This window comes from Polypterus senegalus, chromosome 1, assembly GCF_016835505.1.
Source record: "Polypterus senegalus isolate Bchr_013 chromosome 1, ASM1683550v1, whole genome shotgun sequence".
Lineage (NCBI taxonomy): Eukaryota > Metazoa > Chordata > Cladistia > Polypteriformes > Polypteridae > Polypterus > Polypterus senegalus.
The window spans coordinates 251,414,789-251,438,181 of NC_053154.1; the positions used below are offsets into that span (position 1 = coordinate 251,414,789).

Genomic DNA, 23,393 nt, shown 5'->3' on the forward strand with positions numbered 1-23,393 from the left:
GCTGATGTTGTGGCTAAACTAGTCACCACTGGAAAGCTACAGGCAGCAAGGTTGACCACCAGCGTGTTATTTGGTGTCAGAATGTGGCAACCTTGTGTTACTGTGGAAATGTGAAACAGTACTGAGACGTTTGCATGAAGTTATTTCTCTTGTCATCCCCTAGGTCTAGCAGACCACTTGTTAAGGTTGACATCCCCTCTGCCTAGAAGTTGTACAATGTGGTCAGCAATGGACTAAATTGGTGTTGGAAAGTGGCCTACAGGACCATGGGATGTACAATACAATACAATACAGTTTATTTTTGTATAGCCCAAAATCACACAGGAAGTGCCGCAATGGGCTTTAACAGGCCCTGCCTTTTGACAGCCCCCCAACCTTGACTCTCTGAGAAGACAAGGAAAAACTCCCAATAAAAACCTTGTAGGGAAAAATGGAAGAAACCTCAGGAAAGGCAGTTCAAAGAGAGACCCCTTTCCAGGTAGGTTGGGTGTGCAGTGGGTGTCAATAGAAGGGGGTCAATACAATACAATATACAGAACAGAACAATTCCTTAAGACAGCATAATAATAAAAATTGTAGAAGTACGGTTTAACAGTAGATGATATGACATAATTAGGTTTGGATATTTTTAGAGTCCTGGAGACCTCATCCATCTAGCTGCCTCCCCATTTGGCCATGCCACAGCTGAAACGTTGCTCCGATGAAAGGACCCCTGGATGTAGTGCGGGCCACTCATGTTATGCCTGTTATATTTTAGCCAGGGTTTGGGGTTCAAATCCTTGTGTTATGTTTTCTTTGTTCAATTTTGACTCTTTTGTTTGCATTCATTTTACTTCTGTTTTTGTTATTCTTTGTATTTCATTTTGTCTATCTGTCTATGCCTGTGTTACAGTCCAGCTGTTTTGTGGCTGGGTCCCTAGGAGGCAGGGCCACCTACCCATCACCACAAGGGACTGACCTCAGCCCTATAAAAGCAGCAACTACCCACAGTTCCTTGCAATTCAACTGAATGTGCTAGTGATGTTGTAGTTTGTCAATGTTAATGCTTGTGCTTTGTGAATTTCTGGATTTTTTGGACATCTTTGCTCTGTATTTCGACTGTTCCTTAGGATTTCATATTGGGACCTTGTTTGCCTTGGATAGCCTTTGCTGACAACTCCTTTTTTGCCTTTTTGTGATCCACTGAACTTCACTGTTTAATAGAGCCTATTTTGAATTTATTTTACTTATAAAAATTCTACCTGGCACTCTGTATTACCAACTGGGTTTTTGACAGGGTTTCCCCCTTTAGTGGGCATTTTTGGAACTGTTCAGAACTTTAATTTTTTGGCACTCTCCAGCACATAAAAACAGCTTTCTGTCTCTTTTTTGTTCACCCATTTGCTCCTGCTGCCCTTAGAAATGACAGCAGCTCTTTATAACAACATTCATTCATTCATAAATCTTTATTATCATTGCATATATACATTGAATTGCACATATATAACAAAATTGGATGCCAACCTATCAGTGCCAAGTAAAAAGTGATTATAAAAACTAATTCATTACATAATTTAAGGTTTGAGTAGCTTTTAGCACAGTTATGGCCTTTGAATAAAATGATTTGCTGCTATTTTTAATGCATATAAGTAAGTGCACACATTGGACACATTTTTGTTTGATCTTAATTGTTCCCCACACTTTTTTGGTTATTTGTTTTAATTTACTGCTGGTTAATTAAGCATCATTAATTTGGCTTCCTTGTTTTATTACCTAATAATAAATAATTTTGTGAAAATAAACCCAGCCTTTTGGATCCAGGAAATCAAAAATTTTTTTTTAGACATTTGATGATTAATAAAACTAAGCATAAACCAGAACAAAACACCAGTTCTGGGTGGTCATACTGCTTGTTATAAATCCACAGAATCATCAGATCAGGGCGCAAGAAAACTTTCAAGCTAATCTGATGACCTCCATTTAAATAGGCAGCAGCCTCAGTAATCAGAGCTGGCACCTATATGTTGCAATAGTCACTCCATATTTTAATAACTTCCTACTTTCACAATTTCATTCCTTCTTATAATTACACCTTCATATTTTCATAAATGTATGTGTTTATAACGTACTATTATTTGTTCCAACCAAATTGTTTTTCCCAGAATCGCCTTATTGATCACCACAGGGTGTATTTTAAAGGATTCAGGGGCACAAAGGGACACATGGTGTCCCAGTTTTAAAATAGAAGCTGTAGCCTTTCTGTACATGGCCTGGCAGAAAGCAGAAGTATGATTAGGGAGAGTACAACAGTTTACAGCAGGACACATATGCAAACACGGGGCATATATAATATCAATAAATAAAAAAGTGTGACTTTGCCCTGTGGAAGGAAAGCCACATGACACGGATAGTACATGTACACTAAAAAAAATCTAATGTGAAAGTAACTGTTACAAACGTTAAAGCAACTCTTAAATGTGTATATATGAAAAGATATGTATACTTTCAAAGTGCTAAAATAACCCTGGATCTGTGCCAGTGCGTGAACTCCTCGCACGTAACAACCTAAACGCTGTGTCACTCAGCCTCATCTTCCTGCTATCCTTGCTGTGGTGCGTCCTGATAAGATTTCGCTCGCAGGAGGAGCGGTTTCTGTTTCCCTTCTTCAGGCATTACCAACAGTTTGGCAGTTTTGTTTTCTCGTGAAAAGCGATCCAGAGCGATGGCCTTGGTTACGACATTATCTCGGTTTATATAAATAGGGAATGGTAAGGGACATTTGAGCGACCTCAAATTGGCCACAGAAAGACGGAGGACAGCCGTACCATGGAGTAAGTATCTGTGTGTGTGTTTGAGTGTGTGTGTATTCCGGACATAAGCCCCGATTCTTTTTACCACGTTCGCTATAACATTTTAATTTCAGTCATCAGTGTGTACTGTTATAAGCTATCATTTTTGTTACTTATTTTTTACAATAGTTAAGAGATCGTTTTTTTAATAGACCGACGCTCCAGAAGCACTGCACTTTATATTAAATAATGCTATAAATTAAAAATATAAATGTGAAAGAAAATCGAAACCTCTATGCAGGAATTCCGCATGCCAGACACAGTTGACCCGTTTAATACTGAAGAAGAGCGCGCTCTGTCCTCTCCGGTTTTGCCGGTTTATCTGCTCATTTTTCGTCCACTGCCTGGGTTCACATCCTACTATAGGACTTTCCAGTCGGCGTCAGTACATCTACTATCAAAACTTATATGAGACGTTCATGTACAGTAATAAGAATAAAAAATCACCGTTCTGTCCACCTCTTTTGTATTACACGCCTCGAGGACAGTCGCAGCATCGGGCGCAAGCTTAGACGAGATGGTAGAATCCTCCTAGAGCATTTTTCATTTACGGGTATGTGGACATTAGTGGTATGGTAGTTATATATACAATTTTAATGATTGATAACAAACACTGCAGTCCCACCGGCAAAGAGCAGAGTCATGCTTGAGGAATTTAACATATGGAGATGTATCAGTATTTGTTAACTGTGTGTATTATTTAAAATTATGTTATATCGATAACTGAGAAATGCAGTACGTAGTAAAATCATCAAAAGTGTAATTAACAGTTGATTGATGTACTTGTTATTCCAAACATATACAGTTGGACTGATCTTAGGAACCCCACAAGCATCTTCCCTGCAGGTACTCTTCGTTTTTTTTTTTAATTTCCCAGATCTCTAAGATGCATACATTAAGTTAAATGCCGTCTCTAAACTATCATGGTAAAATGGCTATATTTATTTGCTGTGATGGACTGGGGCAACTTTCAAGTTGACTCCGGCCTTTCACCAGCGGCGTTGCTTCTAGGTGGGTTTCCGGAGCTGTAACCCCTCGGATCTACGAGAGCTCCGAAATCCTCAAATGCCTTTTAATGCACGTATGCCTTAGCCCCTGGAGTTAGAGACGCCTGGTTTCTCCAGTTTAGTGCTCTGAAGTGACCACCGTCAGAGCGAAAACTTCAATGGGTTTCCCCGGTTGTCAGGGAGCCCCTATGGGCTGAAGCCAGCAATACTTCAGCCTTTCTGTCCTCGTCTCTATTTGACTCTGAACTCGTTTCTCGGTTATAAAACTGAATGATACAACGGATGGATGTTTGCTGACTTGTGACTTGTTTATACAGATTAGAGAGAGTTTGGGAGCATCAGCTGATAGCGCCTTGCCGCACCCACACAGACGCCGAACAATGGATTGGGACCCGAGTGCGATGGGTGACACCTGAGCACCACACTGGGACAGTATGAGGTTTTAACAGTGGCTGGAGTGCCAATCCTGCCACCAACCCGCAAGTTTAGGCTACTTCATAAATAATAATAATTCAGTTTGGCCACATTCAACAGTCGGCTATTGACAAAACTTACTGAGTTTAAAGACACGTCTTTGGTATTGAAATGTTCAGCAGCAGAGGGACGTGGCAGAGCCTAGAGGTATTTTCACCTGAGGCACGAGGGGAAATTTGCGCCCCTATATATATAGTTTTTTTATTACTAATAAGTATTAAATAAAATAAATAAATCATTTTGAGAACAAAATAAATTAAAATTAATTAAATTAAAAATCACAGAACGCAGCAATAGTACAATAGTAATAGGAACATAAAATTGCACATATTAAAAATAAAATCACATCAACCTTAACAGAAGAAAAACAAAGCAAGTATTACACATGAGATGAATTAGAATATTACACATTTTTCAGTAATTTAATTTAATAATTGAGACAAAATAATATCAATAATACTTTAAACATAACAAAATTTAATATAATTACAATAAATAAATAATTAAATAAATGCCCAAAATAAATCTTTTTAAAGTTTTACTTTTCTTGCTATTAGTGAAGCAAATTCATCAATAATTTTATCAAAATTAATTTGTTTTGTCAATTCCTGTTCCATTGATAAAATTGCCATATTTGACAATTTTTCCCGTGGAAGTGACGATCTTAAATATGTTTTTAGTTTACTAAAGCTTCTTTACAGTAACAGGTAGTGTTAGGAATATTCTCAATGCAAATTCAAAATTTGGATAGGACTGAACTAAACTATATTCATGAATCGTTTTTAAAAGATCTAAACTTGTAGCTGTTTTAAGGTCTGGAATTAACGTCATTGCCTGATTTTCGAAACTGACCATTTCCGATAAGAATTCTACAGAATTTATATCGTTTGAATATTTAAGGGGTAAATCACAAGCTGCTTTTTAAAAAAAAAAATAATTCTATTGATTTTATTGTAATATCAAAATTTTCTTTATCCATCGACTTTAATTTTTCACCTCTTAAAAATTTGAAATCAGACAAAATCCCATATAGTTTTTCATGTCTCCATCTAAGTCGGGATATTAAAATATCTATTATTGAGCAAGAGCGTCTGATAGAAATTGTCAGTTTGCTGAAGGTATTTGACGAACATTGCAACATATATTTGGATTTTTTCTTTTTTTTTTATTTCGGTTCGCAGCTGAGTTTGATGCGGCTGAGATGGGAATCAGCACCTCCAAATCCGAGACCATGGTCCTCAGCCGAAAAAGGGTGGAATGCCCTCTCAGGGTTGGGAGCGAGATCCTGCCCCAAGTGGAGGAGTTCAAGAATCTCGGGATCTTGTTCACGAGTGAGAGAAGATTGGAGCGTGAGATCGACAGGCGGATCGGTGCGGCGTCCACAGTGATGCGGGCTCTGCATCAGTCTGTCGTGGTGAAAAAGGAGCTGAGCCGCAAGGCAAAGCTCTCAATTTACCGGTCGATCTATGTTCTAGCCCTCACCTATGGTCATGAGCTATGGGTAGTGACCGAAAGAACGAGATCGCGAATACAAGCGGCTGAAATGGGTTTCCTCCGCAGGGTGTCTTGAAAGATAGGGTGAGAAGCTCAGTCATCCGGGAGGGACTCAGAGTAGAGCCGCTGCTCCTCCGCATCGAGAGGAGTCAGATGAGGTGGCTCGGGCATCTGATCAGGATGCCTCCTGGACGCCTCCCTGGTGAGGTGTTCCGGGCACGTCCAACCGGGAGGAGGCCCCGGGGAAGACCCAGGACACTCTGGAGGGACTTTGTCTCTCGGCTGACCTGAGAACGCCTTGGGATTCCCCCGGAAGAGCTAGAAGAAGTGGCCGGGGAGAGGGAAGTCTGGGCATCTCTGCTCAAGCTGCTGCCCCAGCGACCCGATCTCGGATAAGCGGAACAGGATGCATGGATGGATGGATTTATTAATTTTCATTTATCATCAATTTGCCGCCCTTTCCCATTGTTCACCCAAGGCAAGTGCCTCGTTTGCCTCACCCTTGGCCCTGCCCTGGACATTGGTAATGCTTTTATTTAAATGTAGCATTAAAAATCTGCTGGATCTGAGGAAACCAGTCTTTTATTTGAAACGGAGCAGAAGTTTGGAATATTTCTTGAAAGAAACTGCAGGGTACTTTGAGGTTTTTTTTTTTGTCTGGTTTATGGAGAACATTCACATTATTTTGATTAACTATAAGATCTGTGTGCATTATTTACTTAGAAATATGCTTCACCTTTCATGAAAAACTCTAATAATAATAATAATAATAATAATAATAATAATAATAATAATAATAATAATAATAATAATAATAATAATCCTCCAAAGGAAGTGGCATAGGAGATATAAACAAAACAGAAATAACATAACATAATCAAAATGACAACTTGATTGTAATACAAGGCCTTTAATTCAATAGTAAAGATTGATTTAGTTCAACATCAAAATATAAAAGTCTCTGAAATGATCTTGCATTAAAACTTTTGCAAAAACTTGGATGAATGGTTAGATGGATGACATCTTGTCATAAATATTGGGATGGGGCAAAACATGATAGGCTACATCATGAATAATAATAATTCAGTCTGGCCACATTTACGATCCTGCCATTGACAACACTTACCGCTTCAGTTTAGAGATTCGTCTTTGGCATTTAAAGATTCAGCAACAGAGTGCCGTGGTGATGCTTTTATTTAAATATAGTGTATAAAACTCTTAGAGAAGCCTGGTCTTTGATACAGAGGTGGTAAGTTATTTATTGAAAGGGACTATAGACAACTTTGGAGGTTTTTATTTTTCATTTCCAAACAATCAGTAAATTCTTTACTTAAAACATGCATATGTTTAAAGACGTCAGTGTCAGTAGGCTTTGTGCCCTAGGAACCAAGTTACCCAAACTATTCTATAACATTTCAGTATTAATTTACCACTCTGGTGTTGATCTTTGTGATCATAAAATAGGTCATTACGATAGCAATTGGCAAGAAGAATTTATAATTAATTGCAGAATTACGGTGTTTGACGGTTCCTCTAGAGTGCCTCTTTCTGTTTTTGGCTCAAAACCTAATCAGCACATCATCATCTCATAACAGGTTTAAGTTTTGTGTTTGGCATTCTTGGGTCCAGCAGTTTTAGCTCTAGACCTTCCTCAAGAAACTGTGACACACAGACACACACACACAGACAACAATCAAGATATCAATGCTGATTTCTGGAAATGGAGAGACAGGAAGCGGTAGAGAAAAAAAGAGCGTACAAGAAGATATAAAAGGAGAACAAATTAGTAGAGCTTCTACATTCGTGAAAATAAATAAAAAGGGAGGAAAAGAAGTGAAAAAAGAGAGAAAAGTATTTTTTTTTAAGACAAACTGGTGGCAGTACTGTACAGAGTAGGTTATATGCACACTCTCTTCCAGATTCTGCATCAGCCAGATGCTTCACTTCTGGTGCAGATATCAAAATGGACTAGCTATGGCATTTTTTCACCCAATGTGCTTCACTTCAAGATGTGTCTAGACTTATGTAAATAACATGTCCCATCCATCCATTATCCAACCCACTGTCACGGGGGGTCTGCTGGAGCTAATCCCAGCCAACACAGGGAGCAAGGCAGGAAGCAAACCCCGGGCAGGGCGCCAACCAACCGTAGACAACACAAGGCACATTATTCAAACATTGTGCCAAACATCAGAAGCTGAAAAGGAGAAGCACTTCAACCTATATGTTTCAAGCTACATCCACAATTACAACAGTAAGGCTAATGTAGTGGTACCGCTAACATTATATGTCTGTGTCAATCACTGTTACAATTTTTCTAACATCTTTGTCAATCTCCGTTTCAGACAAGGATTCAGGGACAGGAGAGGTCACCATTAGGACTCAATGGTATAGACCAATTAGGAAAATCCAAAAGCCTTACAGTTTATTGTGTTTAAACAGTTTACTGTGTATTATGAACTTACATTGGACAAATATGTGGTTGCCTCAGACTTCTTTTAAAAAGCAGAATTTCAATAATTACTCATCAAGCTTTATTCAGGCACAGGTGAATATGTATGTAAGCTTAATACCTAATAACACAAGTCCGCCTGACATCTGAACTAGTAAAACAGTGAATGTATCTGTCTGAGTCAACAAAATGGTAAATACCAGACCGTTGCTTCATTGTAAGGATCACAATTTGTTTCCTCAGCTAGAGGATATCCTCTCTGAGAGAAATGTTTTCAACAAGCGCTACATTAGGTCGACAACTGCTGGATTTGCATAGTCATTGTCGTTGAGAATTTTATCATTTTTCACTTCGTCCGGTGTATTACTCTCCATCAGTTGCTGTTTCCTTAAGAGGCATTAGGTCTCTGGGAAATGTGTTCTTTTGAAATTGTGGCATATTAAGTAACTAAACAATATAGTAATATAACAGAAAAGGCAATATCTCTCCCATCGTGATTGCGGCGGTACAAGAATCACATGAGAAAAACATACTTTAGCTTACATTTACTGACGGTTGACGGAGTTAAAGACGGGAAGCATATGACAGACTTTATCCAGGTGGGAATCTGGATCAACACAGTCTGCCATTTTTCGTCCCCAAGCTGGTGGGTTTTTTTTTGGAACTTTGCCGACACGTGCCTCAAAGGGTCTGGCTGTTGTCCAAACCTTTAAATAATGTCTGCTTCACTTGCTGGTCTTCTCTGGTTTCCACACAAGGGCAGGAAAGACGTAACCCCACCTCCAACAAGAATAGGACCATGCTCACACTGCAGTTCTTATTCTCCCAACAAGGAAAGAAGATTTTGTGCTGACAGAGGACAGAAATACACTATTCTGTGTTTCGGCTGACTATACAATCCTCCAGTTGTCTTTGGCTATCTAGTCTATGCTTGGCTAGCAATTCTAAATGCTGAGCCGCTGTGTGCCAAACTTAGCATGCACATGTGAATGAAACTCATGACAGTATTGTCCAGATATAGTGACATAAATATTAAAGAAAAATGTATTGTAACAGTTGCTTTCTCTTCTCCCAAACCCCCAGTCTTGAAAATGTAACAGAGAATTTGTTCCACTCAAACAACAAAGGAACTGTTCCTTTCTTCAACAGTTGATGCCCTTTCTGAGACTCTGGCTCATGAAAATCCTCTTGTTTAAAATGCCGGCTACAAACTTGGTTATGGGGACTAAACATAAAGCTCTCTCTCCAGATAGTGACGATCCGTTTAGATCGGGTTTCCACATTGAAGGGAAATGCATGAAAACTAAGTAAACTGTTGTACTAACTAGAAGCTCGACATAAAGGTACACAACAATGTTCGGCTATAGAGCTATCAATACAACAAAACTTAAACTTCTTTTTCTCAGACATTCTCGCCACTCAACAAAAATCACCACTGCAGTATGGAGAAAAGGAAGTGACTGAGCTGGCTGAGATATCGCCAGAAGTACATCAGCACTACTGTGTGTATATAGTGAATTAACAGCAGCATCTAAATTATTAAAGAAGTAACTTTCTAACTATTTGGACAATCAGTTTACTAAGATTGTTAACTAAGATATCAATGTACAACTCGTGTTTTATTTTGCTGTTATTAAATTAATTAAAAGCCTGGTCCATGTGGAGGACACTACAGTTTCTGGTTTAAGACAGACAGTTTACCTGTTTTCAGAAGAACCTCTGGTATAATTCTTCACTGGTGAGGTGTATATTACCTCCACATTGGATGTCTCATGCAGATGAGGTGTTTATAATGCGCCTTGACAGAGGTAAACATTTTTTTTATTTGACCTCAGTTGAGGAAGTGGATCCAGCTATGGAGTATAAGAGTTGAATTTGAATCCTTGTCCAATTTGCACCTAGCATGTGGCTGAGTCTCATATCCTTCTGAGGATATGCTTTTAAGCTGATGATGTTATTGTATTCATTCTTATTATTTTATATCACCATTAATAGAAAATGTTATATTTTATGGCATAATCATTTATATAATAAGTTTCCTGTTTTTGTACCCAGTTGGATCATAAAACAATTACGCCGTTATTCTCTTCTTTGGAAAACAAGATAACCCTGCAGAAAATCACACGTCTCCTAAAATAAGAATAAAAATAATACATTTAAAAATTCACGTACACCCCAGGCTAACAGGACTATCAATCAACCTAGTTAACGTGGTCAAATTATGCTGATTTAAGGTATCAACGTTTGTCATGTCCCAGTAGCAACTGGGTGTGAATCATGTTAAAAGTTTTCTGATTATGTAATGAACTCCTTTTTGGAGTAGTGACCTAATCAATGGATTGTATAAATATAGCACAGAGGACACTTTTTTCTTTGCAAAAACACTAATATGACAAGTTTTTGCCTCTTGCAAGATTTAGATAAAGAATAATGACTGACACTTTCTCCTACCTGTGTTTTATTGCTTAAATCAGGGCATTCCAGTGGAGGTTATCTGTTTAAAATAATATTCTTCCACAGGAGCTCCATGTTTCCGTAACTCCACTGGACAGCCAATTGGATTGCAGGTTTTTGTCATTTGGCTTACTTGACTTGAGACAGATAACCCACCAACCACCCCCACCATCCCGAACCTTATCTTACCCATAGTGTAACCAGATGTTATTACTGAGTTATAATATAAAGCAACAACCTCCTCAAGAGAGTGGAGCTCTGGAGGTCCACAGCTAGAGTCAGTTGCAGTTAAGTGAAGCGGCCCGTTGATTGTTTTCTGCCCACCATGCTGACAAGCTTCCTGTACAGCCCTGCGACTGCTGTGTATGGATATTTGGGGGTGTTTGGGCCTATACAATGGTTAATGATCAATTTCATTATGTGACATATGTGAGCGCTAAAGTCGAAAAACAACGGAAAAATTTAAACCCAATTAAAAAAATAATTTCTTTATTCTTAATTCTTGGTGTGTAGAGAGAATGTAAGACTGCCTCTTTCCAACTCAGTCAACTGCTTTGAATTTTGGCAGAATATCTAAAGTAAACCTGTTCTCTCTTTTATATCCTAGAAAAGAAAAAAAAACCCTAGCAGTTCATTCTGAGGTTATACATAGCTTAGGTTAAATCTTAATTTATGATATACTGGAATGTTCTTAAACAAACAGCCATTTGCATTCCTAAGGAATACACCCTTCTAATTATACACACTTAGAATCAATTTAAACATTCTTATAGTCCATAAAGATCTTACATTCTTCACAGGGTCTTCTGATAGTATCAGAGGTCAGCCTTTCCTATAAATGATAAAAGTTAGTCCCTTAATGCTGTGCACACAGCCCAACTCCTTTTCTGCATAAATCAGGAACAAATCATATAGCTCTCTGCAGCATGATCAACTCAAAACACAGTCCTCGATATCTGTGAGTTAAATAATAATGTTTTCTCTTCCTCAGTTCCCCCCTTTGCACATAAAATGTGCACATGAGAATGATCAGACCCAATCATCGGGAACAATATCATCATATTCAGAAGAGGGGGAAAGTTCTGGAAGCAAAGGGTTGTAATCAGGGTTTTGGGAATTGTCAGCATGAAGAAAATAGGCTTTTGTGAGAGAGGTGTCAATAAGCCTCTGAAGGAGGCCATGAATACAGGGGATGAGGCAGCAACCACAAACCTTGAGATCATGTTGCTGAGCCTTCCAGGGCTGATAACCCCAGTCATAGGTACCTGTAAATACCCACTGCCATTTTTCACAATTACTGCCATAATGAATGGAGACAGTAGTCACACACACATATTTTTCAGCCCTAGTCCATTGTTCATGGCTGCCGGTTCCACAAGGAGCAACAGTACAAAAGTCAATCTGGAGTTAGGTAGTCTTCCCTACTTGGAAAGTTAGTGTGGGAAGGTCCCCATAAGTTCGTTGTCGCATGTTCAAGGGGACAGAAAAAGTTATTAATAATAGAACTAAGAATGCCATTCTTTGCAATGTGAGACGTGGATCCAGGCAGGAAGTCCTTCGACTTTAACAGCGTGAGGTGCAGATAATAGCACCTGGAATGGTCCCCTCCAACGAGGTTGATGCCAGTGTTACCTTCGGGTGTCTCTGACCAGTATCCAGGTTCCAAGGGGGATCTGGAACTCCGTTGGTGGGGGACCGGTCCGCCAAGCTTTGTTAACTTGTTCATGAACTTCCTTCAGGGAAGCTCGGAGACCTGCAAGACTAGAGAGAAGATCATTGTCCACAATATGCAGAGTAACATTTCCGATAACTGTGCCAACAGGCATGGGGCGTCCAGTTAAAATTTCAAATGGTGATAGTCCCAACTGTCGATGTGTTCTTCCTCTCAACCCCATCAAGGCCAGGAGTAGAGCATCTGGCCAGGTTAAGTTTGTCTGCTCACAGATTTTTGCCAATTTTGATTTTAGGGTACCATTGCACCTTTCTACAATACCTCCACTTTGGGGATGGTATTTGTAGTAATGATGCACATTGATCTGGAGCCAAGTAGTCAGCTCATTTATTACAGAATTCACAAAGTGGGTTCCGTTATCGGTATGCAGTTTCTGTGATATTCCCCATCTTGGAATGATTTCTTTTATTAAAGCTTTAGCCACAGTTTTTGCATCTGCATGTTTAGAGAGAAAACTTCCACCCATCGGAAGAACACATCGACAATTACCAAGCAATAACGGTGGCCTTTAGACGGTGTTAACTCAATGAAATCCATTTAGAGGTGTTCAAAGGGACCCATTGGGTTAGGAGTGACAGCGGGGCTTACCTGAGTACCTTTACCTCCATTAAACCTTTGGCATAGTGCGCATCGTCAGCAGAATTGTTCAGCATATGTAGAGAAACCTGTGGTTTCCCAATGTCGCTCGACTTCCTCAGTCATAGCGTCTTTTCCTGCATGATCCAGGTCGTGTGTGATTTTTGCCATTCCTGGAAAGAAGCTCTTTCTGCAACGTCTTTATCTCCTTTTCCGTTGCTACAGTTCATAGAGATAATACTGCATCCTTGTGTGACTCTTGTTCCTCCTTCTGTAATAGAAATGAAGAAGTTAGTGGTGAAGTAGGATCCTGGGCGGCTTTCTTTGCCCACATGTCTGCTTGTGCATTTTCCTTACTCACTGGATTCGTTTTCCCCTTGTGAGCTTCACACTTCACTACCGCAAGCGCACCTGTCAAATTAGATGTTTTTGTCTGTACTAAGATGGAATGTACAGCATGTGGTACCTTAACAGTTAATAAACTCATGAGAACAACATCTGAGCATGCTAATATGGCCTCTGTTATTGCATCAGCTGCTTTCAAACAGGCCGGGATTGTAGCGGCCACTGGATCCAGTTTTATTTGTTAATTTTTTTTTAGAATAGTATGTGACCGGTCATTGTCTATTTCCTTGTTGTTGAGTTAATACTGCAGTCATACACCCCCCTTTCTCGTCCACAAACAGAGTGAAAGGACGAGACTACCGTAGTCCGGAACTCTTAACGCAGGCGCAGACATAAAAATTTAGTTTATATCAGTTAAAGCCTTCTCAGCCTGCTCCGTCCATGAAATTTTATCAGTCAAAACCAAATTAGAAGAGGTCGCTAATTCTTGGAGTGGCTGTGCTTTTCAGCAAAAAAAAAAATCTTTTTTAACCCATTGCCGGCAATATCAATATCATAACATTCCAAGAACAGACATAACTTGCTGTCTTGCAGACTGTGCACATTCCCCTGAAGTAAAATCATGACTCAGGTATTTCATTTTTCTTTCAACCCGTTGCAATTTTTTCCAGAACACTTTGTGCCCGATTTCCGCGAGGAAGACCAACAAAGCCTTTGTGTCTTCTTCGCATTATTCCTGCGCCTCAGAACATAAAAGCAACTCATCTACATATTACACCAAGACACCACCCCCTTTGGCCAATAAGCTTTCAACTTTTTATCTTTTCTTGTTCTTGTCCATACACACACGAACACGTGCACACACACACACATGCACACACACTCACATGCACGCACACAGAACCTCTGTATATCCCTGCGGCATCACAGTTCAGGTCCAACGCTTCCCTTTAAAAGTGAATGCGAACCAGAACTGAGACTCAGGGTGTACAGTAATTGAAAAGAAAGCATTCACAAGATCAGTAACAGAAAACCACATTGCAGTGGCCGGGACAGTACAGAGAATAGTGGAAGGTTTCGAGACTATAGGAGTCCTAGGGTGTATAGCAGCATTGACTCCGCGGAGGTCCTGAATGAATCGTCATGAATCATATGCTTTGTAACTGGATGAATAGGAAAGTATTGGATCCGACTAATAGCACCCCGCTTAACTAAATCAGCATAAACAATTGTAATACCAGTCCCAGCCTCAAACGAAATAAGATACTGTGCACAATGTAAACGGAAGGATGTCTTTGGGAAAATGACCAAGGGTTCAGCATGAGCTATTCAGACAAAATATTATTTCCCTTGTACCCAGAGAGATGAGTGGAGCAAATCTAACTAAAAATGTTTAAGGGTAAACAGCATGGGTTTAGGTGGAGAAGTGAAAGATAAATGACAGAATGGACCGGGTTACAGGTACAACTAGTTCTACTGCTATGTTCTTAACGGATCTATCTAGGTGAACTAAATGTTAGGTCCCACATACTCCCAATCCTCCCCTTCTGGACATGCTATTACCAATTGTCTCACATTATGCCACTGAAAACGAGAGGATTTAGCAATGAGGATATGTGGTAAAACCACTCCAGAAGAAAAGCGATTGTTGTAAAAAGAGTAATACTGCTCCAGCCAGTTTTGCTGAGTTATAACAGTTCGTTAGGCAGTCTCTTTTTCTGAAAACAGCAGCTGAAAAGTCCAAGAGTCAGATTTCATCATAATACAGTCCAAAGATCATGCAATACAGTAAAATGATTTTGAATACTGTAATCCAAGAGGAACCCAGGACAGCAGAGATGTTGGCTGTTTTTTGAAACAAACATGAACAATCAAGGCAGCATACAAGCATGTAATAGTGGTGGTCAGTGTGCTGTTCTGATGCAACCTTCACTCCCTTATTCGTAACAGAAATGCAAAGGCACAGGCGGACTATCAAGTCTTGTCAAAGTTCACTGGGCATTAGAGGGCTGATATATTTTGCTTTTATTTGTGCTCGTAACTGTCCACTGAACTGGCCACTATCAACCCCCTGCCGTCCCAGAGTCTCAGCCCATTGCACTTTCACATCATTTCAGCCTGGACCTTCCTTCTAAGGACCTGAATCCATTCTGCAGTATTTGGCTTATATATTTCATCTAATTGTTTCTCCATTGTCATGAACTGGTTCAGCAATTCCTGCACCACCTCTTTTAATTCTTGCAGGTCCCAGTTTCTTTGCACCATGAAGGTGGGACAGTTTTAATCTGAGTCAGGCTGTTGTACATTATATTGCGGAAAGTGCACTTGTATTAATGGTGCTTGAAATTCCGTCCTTTCATATTCATGGTTTTTGACCCTGAGGAGTCAGAATCGGGTCATATTAAGCATCCCTTTTCCCGCTTCTTCTTCCTCTCCCCCATTAATTCCTCCAGCTGCCCCAAGGGGTGGTGATGGACTATTGTCCTCAAAGGGAGTTTAAACGCATGCTGTCACTAAATCAAGGTATAATCTGTTCTTCTTTTTCATATATTTTTATTTATTTATTCTTCCTTCTTTTATCTGGACTTTTGGGACAGTTCTTGCATTATCAAGAACAACTTTTCTTTTTCTGCAATAAATTTAATTTGGCTTTGCAGTCCCTCATTGCACTTCTGCATCTCATTCAGGGCTCTATCTTTAATTATCAATTCCCATCTATTAAACATTTCCATTTTCTCTACCACAGCACCCTCATGCTTTTCTATGTACAATCTACCTAACTTCCTGTATTTCACTCATATCACCAGAGCCTTCTACTGTCCACCTGCCCATGCTCTGTTCATTCCACCGTTTACATTTTTTTTTTTAAATCTAACCCTGTTTTCTATTCTATGTAGTGTCTTGGAGAGCCGTTTTTCTTTTTTTTTTTTTTTCCCTTGGTATGTTTTCCGAAAACAATAATCCGAACAGAGGCTCCTCATTCACACCCTGTTTTTTCAATCTCTTTCTTTAGTGAATTCCTGACCGGGAGGTACTTTCCCTTTTTATTAAATTTCCACCTCTCCCTTCTAATTATAAGTCTACTTCAGACTCCGTTTCATTCCAAGAGGTGCTCTTATCGTTACGTCCCAGTACCTCTTCCGAACGGTAAAGCAGTTGTACTCAGCGGTCACCGATCTTATTCCTGTCTGCAATTTGCACCTTCACTCGGGTTCTCCGACACGAAGGGAACTGTTCGGGTGCCAAATAAACAGTGGAAGTAACACCCAAGGAAGACAGGAATAGTTCAATCAATTAGTCTTTATTCAGTCACAGATGAGTACGTTGATTCATGCTTTCTGTTTCCCAAAGGAGTTGTAACCGGTTTGCTATTAGTTTTCCCCATGGTCAGTGAGTTTTCCGCACTCTTTTTGCTAAACCAGCCTCAATTGTCGCTTCACTCCTGGTCCCTTCTGTTCCCCGGTCCACCGGGATGATCAACCTGATTAGCGGACTGACAGTTTCACCCGAAGGCAGCTGGTTACCGCTGTTTAGGTGATCATTTCCCTGAGTGACCCATTGAGTTCAGATTATAACCAACCTTTAGAGCAAAGAGTCTCGCCCTCCCGCAACAGTGCTTTTTCCCGATCACGAAATGTTCAGTTATTTATCTATTCTTCCCACTCCCTTCCTTTATTTTACTTTTAAGCCTCTAAGAGACTTCTTCTTCATTTCCTAAGGAGTGTACTAACTCATGTCCTTAACATTCATAATCTTTACACTGTTTTATTTCCGGGAGCTTATCTATACATTCCAGTCCACTCACTGCCTGGTTTCTTATCCCCGGTCGGACTCCCTCGGTCTACTCACCAAGAATTTTTCCTCCCTCATGGAAGTTCCCAGTTTACTCGACTTTCAGGAAGAATCAGAGGAGGTCAAGGATTCCCCATGCAGGAGTCGCCCGAGGCAGGCCAGTCCTAACTTTTTCCGGATCTGGTCCTCCCGACCCGGCCGGTGTTGGTCCTTTTACCGGTCCTCTGGATGATCCCGCTCAAGGAGTCACTTGGCCGTCTCTGCCCCCACGTTGGGAGCCAAAAACTGTGAGCGCTGAAGTCGAAAAACAACGGAAAAACTTAAACCCAATTAAAAAAATAATTTCTTTATTCTTAATTCTTGGTGAGTAGAGAGAATGTGAGACTGCCTCTTTCCAACTGAGTCAACTGATTTGGATTTTGGCAGAATATCTAAAGTAAACCTGTTCTCTCTTTTATATCCTAGAAAAGAAAAAAAAACCCTAGCAGTTCATTCTGAGGTTATACATAGCTTAGGTTAAATCTTAATTTATGATATACTGGAATGTTCTTAAACCTGAAACAAACAGCCATTTGCATTCCTAAGGAATACACCCTTCTAATTATACACACTTAGAATCAATTTAAACATTCTTATAGTCCATAAAGATCTTACATTCTTCACAGGGTCTTCTGATAGTATCAGAGGTCAGCCTTTCCTATAAATGATAAAAGTTAGTCCCTTAATGCTGTGCACACAGCCCAACTCCTTTTCTGCATAAATCAGGAACAAATCATATAGGTCTCTGCAGCATGATCAACTCAAAACACAGTCCTTGATATGTGTGAGTTAAATAATAATGTTTTCTCTTCCTCACATACCACTGAAACTGTTAACTACAAATGTTTTGTATTAATATATGTGGCACAGCAATGAAATTGTTAACTTTACAGAAGTTTATGATCAATGATTGTTAAATATATTTATTTGGGTTCTTATATCTTGGTACTTTATAATAGTAGTTTCCTACAGTGTAAGCAAATGGGTTTAGTAAGAATATTTTTGTAAGTTTTAGGAAGGGATAAAATCAACATACATCTTTATGATTATTATTGTTTAAGAGTTTTAAGAGTTGTTTTTTCTTCAGTAAATGTTCTTTCTAATTGGAGTTCATTTGCATTCTCTGTTTTATTTTTCGCAGCTTATGAGTATGTGTATGTCTGGTTTGAAACGAAGCAAATGTAGATAAGGATGAAAGTTACCACATAGCTGCAGGAGGGGATCAATTTAGATTTAATATAAATTTGATAATAGAAATAATCAAAATGACAATGTCTGTAGTACTAGGCCTAGAGGACACTGCTAAAAAGTTAAAATATAAAAGTCTCCAAAACGGGCACACATTGAGACTAAGCAAATATCATTCTCTGCTGTTTACTACCATATATGAATTGTTTAATGATATTCCTCACATTCAGTCAGTATGAAGTGGTCTACAGTTGCCGTCTCATTTCAAAAGCTTTCTGCCATTGTGCATTGAATGGATGGTGATACTGCTGTCTTTGTATATAGTGTTGTGGGCACACTAATCACAAATCATGGGTCAATACTTAAAGATGAGTTATTTTGATTGCATCTGATTTTGTGATTATATTAGGCTTCACAATTTATTTCAGAGACTTAAATTAAACTGCTAAGTTTGTGGGACCGCTTTAGTACGATTATAATTTAGCCATCACCGTTACTGGAGTACCTTTCATACTGGCAGGTCAAACAGAGATTTTCTCTTTTAAGAGTCTGTATAGACTAACACCCAGCATGGATTTTTCAGCTCAGTTTCTCCAGTGTGAGTTTTCTCTAGCTTCACTTTGGGACCAACTAGCATTGCTCTGGGTTTAAATTTATGACTTGGGAGCAGTTAATCCATTCTCCCCCTAACCTAACAGTACATATGAATAGATGTATGAGCTTCTGAGACCTGGATTTAACTTCAGCATTATAATCCAGTTTTAGAAGAGGCTGGCCAGTTCATTCACCATTCAGTCAACACCTGCATGTTGACTTTCTGTTTTGCACCTGCTCTTATGCCAATAGTTTTTCCTGTCATTACTGTGTTGTTGGAAATGCTCATGTGTTACTCTCTTTTTCACAGTTCTGAAACTGCAGTTATTAAGGACAGGCTGATGCAACTAGAATGCCACTTCACATGGGGCCTGGAAGACAATATTACCGATTTTCAGAATCTTCAGGAGAATTTACAGGCATACATAGAGCTGAAGGCTGAAAAATGGCGAGGAATAGAAAGATCCTACAATCTTTTGGCTTATATAAATTATTTGCAAGGGGACAATGACAATGCCATCAACATTTTTAAGCAAGCAGAAGACCATGTCAAACTGGTATATGAAGATGATTTTGAAAAGACGGTCTTGGTTACTTACAGCAATTTTGCCTGGATCTACTATCACTTAAGAGAGCTGAGCAAAGCCCAAAGCTTTTTGTCACAAATAGAAAATATCTGTAAAAATATCCCATCAGCCTCTCGCTATTCTGCTCCTATTTCTGTTGTACATGGAGAGAGAGGATGGTGCTACTTGAAATTCCCAATGAGACACCTTGATAAAGCAAAAGCTTGCTTTGAGGAGGCCCTAGAACAAGAGCCAGATAACAAAGACTGGAACAATGGCTATGCTATAGCTTTATATCGGCTTGAGAAAAATTGTACAATTACACCAGAAGACTCACAAGCACTGAAACAACTAAGGCATGCCTTGGAGCTGAGCCCTGAAGATGCTTTTGTCATGGTGCTCTTAGGACTAAAACGTATATCCTTTAAACAACAAGTAGAAGGAATGGAGTTAACTAAACAAGCTCTGAAACTTGCACCTGATGACCTCTATGTGATTAAGTATGCTGCGATGGCATTCCGAAAAGTTGGGCTTGTGGATCAATCTCTGAAGTTATTATCAGAGGCTTTGGAAAAGGCCCCAACTTCAGTGTTTCTGCTACATCAGCTTGGTCTTGGGTACAAAGATAAAGCGGTTATGTTACAAACAGAGAGCGATCCTGCACGGATAGCAGAGAGAGACAATGTCATTCAGAAGGGCATTTTTAATTTGGAGAGAGCAACTATGCTCAGGCCATCCTTTATATTTGCACAAATGGATTTGGCATTTATGTATGCATTATCAAATAAAATTGATAGAGCAGATGAAATTTATCAGAAAGTATTTGAAATGAAGAATATGAGTTTAGAAAACATTACAACAGCACACTTATTTTATGGAAACTTTCTTTACTACACCAAAAGATGCAAAGATCTTGCCATTGCTCAATACAAAAAAGCTTTAACTGCTTCAAGAACAGAAGAAGAGAAAAACAAAATTCTGAACAAACTGCAAGACATCGCTGAAAAGCAGCTTTCAAGGGGGCGAGAAGATGGGCAATCCTATGCTCTGCTAGGCCTCGTTCATCAGCACAGAAATGAAAATGCCTCAGCAGTTAAATACTTTAAGAAAGCCTTACTCCTTGACCCGGGCAATGAAGAATATCTAAATGCTCTTTTCACACTTCAAATGTTACTTGACTCAGATTCCAATGATGGAGGTCTGTGATTTGTCTTAACAGTATGCTATATAGTGAAGTGCAAGAAAATATTATTTTCAATTAATTCTGCGTTAAAAATTGGAATATTTTCAGTTAATGAATGCTGTTGTCAATGTGTGTGTTAATTATCTTCTCCAAATGAAGCATTTATAGTACCATAATTGAAAGACGCTTTGAAACGGACAGTCTTTGCATTGTGACTGTGCAATTCTTGTACTCTGTTGTCATTTCTCTTTGTTGGCTTTAATGTCTTTATGATACACATACATGCATGTATTATCTAAACAATCATATATTATTGCGTGCTTTATAGTCTTAAGTGCTTTGTGAAAGTTCACTATATAAAATGAGGTATGGCCAACAGAGGGCACTCCAGCTCTCCAAACACCTGACACAGACAGGCTTGGACACAAGTCATGGCAAACGAGAGGATTTTATTATTGTGGCTTGAAGTAAGTGTTTTCCCACCTCAGTCACAAGTACAAGTACAGTACTGTACACAGCAACTCTTTTTGTCTTCCCTGTGTAATTTTGTCTTTCTCTCTTCCTGTGGTGTCTCTCCACCTCCACTCCTCCAGCAAACTTTATCCTCCATCCTCCTGACTCTGTCTCCTGGAGTTGAGGCAAGTGGCTTCTTTTATGCAGCACCCAGGTGTAATTCTGATGTCCCATAAGCATGGTCTGGAAGCATTTGCAGCTGAGGTGGGAGCCCTACAAACTCACCATTCCCTGTGGCACTGCCTTGTGGCTCCTCAGGAATCCAACAGGACTGAGCTAACAAACTCCAATTCCCAGTGTTCCCAGTGATCACCACCTAGCAATCCAGGGGAGATAATGCCCTTTGCATGCTCTCTAACCTTGTCCTTCCATTTGAAGGCGTCCTAGCTGGTTAAGGGCCCTGGCTGTCCGGCACAGAGATGTTGATTTGAATTTTAAAATCATCCATTTTCAAAGCAAACTGACGAGAAAAAACAACACACTAAACAATAATCTGCACCTCTTATGCATTCACCCATTGTCAAAGTCAGTTAGTTCAGTTTGGGGTCACATAGTTGAAGCACAAGTCAAGAATTGAGCATAAAAAGCATGCCAACCCAGAAAGGGGCAAACACCCACACTGGCACAGGGCCACTTCACCTAATGCAGACATCTTTTGGAACTGAGAACAGGGCACAGACATGCAAATTGTGAACCAGCAGTGCCTGGACTGGGATTCACACTCAGGGTTCTTCAGCTGCACCAGTAAAAATTGCCCTCCAGTTGGTTTTCAATTATTAGATCATACATTGGAAAATGATGTCCACAAAGAATGTTACACTTTAACAGATTTACACTTACAATTTGAGTTGGAAGATTATGTCCACAAAGAACATTGCACAATTACAGATGTACACTCACAATTCTGGACAGTCTGGACTCTTCTGTCTTGGAATCTTTGCGAATATTTAACCAACAGAAATGAGAATTCAGATCAAATATGGTGAACGAAATTCAAGTTCGACTTGCTGAGATAGTTATGTTATTTTTTTAAAGATAAATAGAAAAATAAAGTACATCTTGTTCCATTCCATTTTTACTTACGTTTTCCCACTTAGCTCCCTTTGTCTATCAATGATGTTATATACTATTTGAAATTGGAAAAAATGTAATTCTCACTTGGAGGATCTGTTCAAAACTTTTTAAAAAAAAATATCTAATAAATGACATTTTAGAATAAGCATTTATAGTGAAAGAAGGATTTTCTTCCCTCTTTTCTACTTGTAAAGTTTTACACCCTCTGTTGGCCTTCCTCTCTTTCTCTTGGGTGGGGATTGAATTTTGTTTTGTTAAGCTTGACTTGATTGTTTAGAATGTTACTTGCTTTTAAAAAATACATTTTAAAAAATTCAAAATTGCTTGTGTAATGTATATGAGAATCTCTATTTGACTATGTGCTGTACTGTATGTATATTATATTCAATTTAGTATAAATTGTAATGTTTTGGACATTGTAAAAATATTAATTTTCTTTTTCAGTGTTTATTTCAATATATTAAAATAAAAATGGAGTCATTCACACATTCATTTTAAGCATTTGCTTTGTCTGATACAGGACCCTGAGTGGCTGAGGCCTGTCTGAGCAGCAGTGGGGATAATGTAAAACCAGGCCAGCAGAGGGCACTAGACGCTCACCAAACACACTCACACTCATACCTGGTCAGTTTAGAGCGGCTAGCTAACCTAACTTGCATGTTTGTGGAATATGGAGAGAAATGAGAGAAGATGGAGAAAACATTCATGCAGACCAGATGAGAATGCAGAACAATTCTTTATTTGCACATAGATATGCACAAATGTCTCAGTCCATGGAGTGAGAAATTAATTAAATAGTTCCTTTGCTTTTATACTTTTCTACTACCTTACTTCATCTAATACATCACATCACCTGACTCTTGAGATGCGTGGCTCTGTTATTTCATCCAGTCATCTGGTGCCACCAGTATTTTCAGACTCCTGTATTCTTTCCTATTTACCTGAGTTCTGCCTTGTTGAAAGGGGAGTCCTGATGACTTTACTATTGACTTGGTGCCCTTCCTAGGGGTGGTCTTTGGGCTTTCCCATTAGTTTATTAGTACTCATTTACTTCATTTTAACCTTAGTAACTACTTTGGTGT

The 23,393-nt window shown here is 39.3% G+C and overlaps 1 protein-coding gene across 1 annotated transcript; it reads left to right on the forward strand.

Moving 5' to 3' along the window:
* Window positions 1–2,592: 2,592 nt before the first annotated feature.
* Window positions 2,593–22,423, forward strand: LOC120540748 (interferon-induced protein with tetratricopeptide repeats 1-like). The gene is made up of 2 exons (XM_039771787.1): window positions 2,593–2,810; window positions 19,286–22,423. The coding sequence occupies exons 1-2, from the start codon at window positions 2,806–2,808 to the stop codon at window positions 20,745–20,747; spliced, it is 1,467 nt and encodes a 488-aa protein (XP_039627721.1). The 5' UTR covers window positions 2,593–2,805; the 3' UTR covers window positions 20,748–22,423.
* The last annotated feature ends 970 nt before the right edge of the window (window positions 22,424–23,393 follow it).